The 4,658-nt window shown below is 42.7% G+C and overlaps 1 protein-coding gene across 1 annotated transcript in view; it reads right to left on the reverse strand.

Moving 5' to 3' along the window:
* Positions 1 to 305: 305 nt before the first annotated feature.
* The window catches only part of LOC121927212 (kinectin-like), a 7,672-nt gene continuing 3,319 nt past the window's right edge, over positions 306 to 4,658 (reverse strand). Inside the window, exons 3-4 of the mRNA XM_042460872.1 lie at positions 2,783 to 2,875; positions 306 to 1,340 (exon numbers count right to left, since the gene is read on the reverse strand). Coding sequence (XP_042316806.1) covers positions 1,068 to 1,340; positions 2,783 to 2,875 — 366 coding nt within the window. The 3' untranslated portion in view covers positions 306 to 1,067. The remainder of the gene's footprint in view (positions 1,341 to 2,782; positions 2,876 to 4,658) is intronic.

Here is a 4,658-nt window from a genome sequence, read left to right on the forward strand (position 1 = left end):
AAGGAATCTGAAGAGCTGTCTGCAACTTATAACGACACTAACAAGCCTTCACTCTTCACAAGGGCTTTAATAAATAAGTTATTTTGCCAACCAAACAACCATAACAACTAAACAGATAGGCAGTTACATAACACCAACTGTCATAACTGACACCAGTAACAACCCACTCTGAGGCACCAACTGTCTCACTCTCAGTGACAGTAGAGAACTGACAGTTGACAGTTGCATCAACATTCCAATGATGCACTGTTTGAATGCTGACATATATAACTGCCACTAGAGCTGTAAATAACTTGCACAACAGCTCCACCTAGTGGCCACATCCATGTCATTTTCTCAGACCTATTTACCATGGTCCTGGCAAAAACAACTCACCAAAAGCCAATTTAAAAAGCTTAGCTTCCATAAATTCTGTCTCAAAAAATAGCTTGTCCCTATTTCAGAAGCTATGATTCAAGTGGTGGTTTTGGCCAACACAATCCAGGTGGCTCAAATACAAGTCGGTCAAGGAAGCATAATCTGGGGAGAAGGTGTAAATCACCCTCTTTGTAAACCCTGTTGGCAGTTTTACTCAGGGGAAGGACTCCTGCCCAAAACCCAAAATACAGCAATCAGTTCAGACCCAGTATTAGAAGCTGTTTCCTCTAGGCCTTTTTTACACGACACATTTACAGCATTTTGATGCCATTTTAACTGTCATGGCTACATCCTCTTGAATCTTGGGATTCGAAGTCAGATGCTGCACGAAAGCGCTCTGCAACATCTGTGTAGCATAGGAGAGTACTAGGCAAGTCTATATAGGAAGATGAATTGGGCAAGTCTATACAGGATGATGAATGAGGTGGGGAAGGCTTGGAAGCTGCGTCCTGTTCCACTTCAGAGGAAAAATGTTCTCACTTTAAAAAAAATGCTGAACATCTCTCTAGGCAAATTTGTTTCATAGTTTTTAAAACCTATATGGGAATGGTTTGGCTTGAAACTCATTTTCCCTGATGTGCTATCTTAGACAGGGGGAAGATTCAGCAATGGTATCTCCCAGCTAAAGCCTGGAAGTGATGCTGTCCATTCTACCATTTTCTTCTCCTGTGATCAAAAGACTGGACTTGGAGATCCATTCCAAGTTTCTCTTCATCCTCTGACATAAACAAACACCCCCCACACACCCCAGTCAAATCCCAAGAATGAAAGACGTCCCATTTGCTCAAAATCCTCCTACCTAGTAGCTGGTAGTGTTCTTTTCCCTTTGTGAGCATTTGGCTGACAGATGCAAGCAGCTTTTTGAGATGGGCAACATCCTGGTTTAAACTCACAGCTACATTGAGATTTTTATCCGGCCCTGCCTGAAACAGGAGAAGAGAAAGCAAGTTCACAAAAAAACAGCCAATTTGCAGTTTAATAGCATGGAAGAAACGGGGTGAATGGGAAACGATGTTGAATATTAGCTGGCAGAGAAGGTGGAAATCATGTGGTTCTGCAGACGTAGTTAGGCTGTAGTGCTCAGCATTCTGCACCATTGGTTATACACCATTGGTTATGCTATCTAGGGCTGATGGGATTTGGGAGTCCAGTAGCATTTGGGAGGGCCTCATGATTCCCAGCTCTGCATCCAAAAGGCTTGTGGAGATCTGCATAAAAGGTCACCCAGAGGAATACCCCAACTTTTAGCCAAAGGGCTCAGTGTCTCCAGAAAAAAAACCCAGCAAGACAGATTTTTCTTGTTCTTCTCACAGGAATAGTGAAAAGATGAATAATTCAGCTAAAACATACAAAAAGTGAATATTAAAATAGAAGTAAACTAATCAGTGTTTGTTTGTTTGTTTGTTTTAAAAAAATAACCTACACTTATAAATATTATTACAATTATTATTTATACCACTTGTGCCCTCACATTATTTATCTATATAATACAGTACATCACTACTGGTGAAGGGTCTGGAAACCATGTCCTATGAGGAACAACTTAGGGAGCTGGGGATGTTTAGACTGGAGAAGCGAAGTTAAGAGGTAGTATGACAGCCCTGTTTAAATATTTTAAGGGATGTCATACTGAGGAGGGCACAAGCTTGTTTTCTGCTGCTCCAGAGAACAGGACCCGGAACAATGGATGCAAGCTACAGGAAAAGAGATTCCACCTCAACGTTAGGAAGAACTTCCTGTCCGACAGTGGAACACACTCCTTCATCTGAGTGTAGTAGAGTCTCCTTCCTTGGAGGTCTTTAAGCAGAGGCTGGATGGCCATCTGTCAGGGATGCTTTGATTGAGATGTCCAGCATGGCAGGGGGTTGGACTGGATGGCCCTAGTGGTCTCTTCCAACTCTATGATTCTATGATTCTACTCTGCCATCTGCTGGTAGATTCAGGTAGCACAGGGCCAATGGTCAGTTTTATTCACAGAGAGGCATGATCCCACTCACTTGTCAAACCCAATAGCAGGGAGTCCGCAGTCCTGCCATGAGTGACCTGCAGAGCTCCCATGAGGCTTTTTAATCCAGTGCTCAGCCCAGAACTCCTTAACCAACCTCCTACAACAATGGGTCATCTAGGCATAAAACAATGCAAACTGGGGGGTGGGGAGCTCTGGGTTACGACACAGGCAACTCCCAGTTCTATAAAAATGAGCACAACTGGTGCAGAGCCAGACTGAACACCCAAGCCATTTCTGGATGATCTCACACCATTTGACCACAAAACCAATGAAACTCTGAACTCTAGTCTCAGTCCTGGTAAACAATGACTGTAAATCTTGCACCATTTTGTCAATATACCCAAGGGACACACTCACCGTTGGTGAGCAGACATCACTGTTTTCTATCACATGAGTGTCTCCAGCAGCTTTTCCTATTTCCCTTTCTAGAGTCACCAAGGATTCCTCAGCCTTAAAAGAAAAGCAACATGTTAAAATATTAAAGATTTTAAAAATTAAAGCACTGTGCATCACAGTGAGCCACTAGAAGTAGAAACCAAGTGATTTCCATATGAGGAAGAGGAAGGCAGAAAACAGAATACCAGTGCCAGGGATTTTTAAGGGGGGAATGATCATGTAAGCAATTACAATATATGAACACTTGTACATTTTTATTGACTTACTATTTGGAGTATTTATACCCCACTCTTCAGGCACAAAGGCCCTCAGAGTGACTTACAAATGACTAAATGTAACGTGTGGTCTCACTGGGTGGATTTGGAAACAGTATCTAATGAAGATTCCCCCAAACAGGGAAGCTAGGATGGGCCACAGCTCCCTCTAAGTGTCTCCACCACTCCTGGCTTTGCTCCTGATCTCAGGCGCCAGTGATTCAGATCAACAAATACAGGGCTTAGTGAGTGTGAAGCAATCTTTTATCCCCACATTTGCAGGGATTTATTTTACATAGAAAGTATCCAGCTCTTCAGCATGAATGCTCCCAGGGGAACTTAACAAATCCAAAAACTCAGAAGTAACAAGAAATCAAACCAAAATCAAAGAGTAACATGGCATTACAAGCAGTATGAGATCACAGCAACCAGATAAATTCATAATTAAATAGAGATTAAAAAGGCATTTGCCTAGTGCTGGAAACACAAAAAGTAGGTGCCAGGCAAGCCTCCTGGGTAGGATATTCTCTTGCACTTCTGGAGTGATGATCCAGGTCCAAGCAGCCAAACAGCAGGCCTGCCTTGGCTCTTAGTCCCACCAGATCCTTAGCTTCTCCCTGAGTCTCCTGGTCTATGTTCCAACTCCTTGTGGAGTTGAAGATGACCTCTGGAGATCCTCGAATCACGCTGCCACCACCCAGTGAATTCGTAATGGATTTCCCTTAACATACACTGGGACTTGTTAAGGACTTCTAATTCTACTTCTTGCCAATCTTCTCAAGCATCAACCGAGCTGGGACACGTGTAAAGGAGTGTCCAAGTAGCAGATACTGTACTTTTAAGGTAGTATTTATTATAATTAAACAAAACAGAATCAACAGATATTAATTATGCAAGATCCTAAAGGCCTTGCAGGTACAATATGTGTAATTCTGAAAGCATTCATTCCATGCAGGCAACCAGAAAAATAATAAATAAGGCCTAAACGTTCTAATCTGACACATTCTCACCTAACTGATATATTGATGTAATATGCTGACCTTGATGGATCTGAAATATAGTTACAGGTCTTAGCTTAGCATAGACTATCTGCCTGAATTATGCCTTCTTGCTATAGGCACAACACTACAGTTTTCCTAACATGTAAGACTAACTTGAGGGAGAGATTCCCACCTCGAATTCTCACTGTACAAACCATTAACCACTGAAGACTCTCTCTCTCTGCCTCTCTCTCTGTCACTCTCCAACTGCCAACTGGTTTCAGAGGCCTTTTCTCTTAGAAGCTTCTGGAAGAAACTCTCGCTCCTGCTCACTGACTGGTAAAGTGAGCCTTCCGTCAGTTGTGATGCCATTACTTATTTGCATGTGCCTCCTTTCCAGCTTACGCCTATTACCTGGCAGAAGTCTTCCAATGACTGAAGGCCCAGTCCTTACAATTGGTATACTGCTATTCCCCTAATCCCTCACCATTAGCCAGGAAGGCTAGAGCTGATGAGTCCAAGAACATCCAGAGGGTATATCAGACAGTGATATACCCAGAGCAGCATCTTAGTGAGCAGACAGCTCCATATATTATTATTATG

This window comes from Sceloporus undulatus, chromosome 1 (assembly GCF_019175285.1).
Source record: "Sceloporus undulatus isolate JIND9_A2432 ecotype Alabama chromosome 1, SceUnd_v1.1, whole genome shotgun sequence".
Taxonomy (NCBI): Eukaryota; Metazoa; Chordata; class Lepidosauria; order Squamata; family Phrynosomatidae; genus Sceloporus; species Sceloporus undulatus.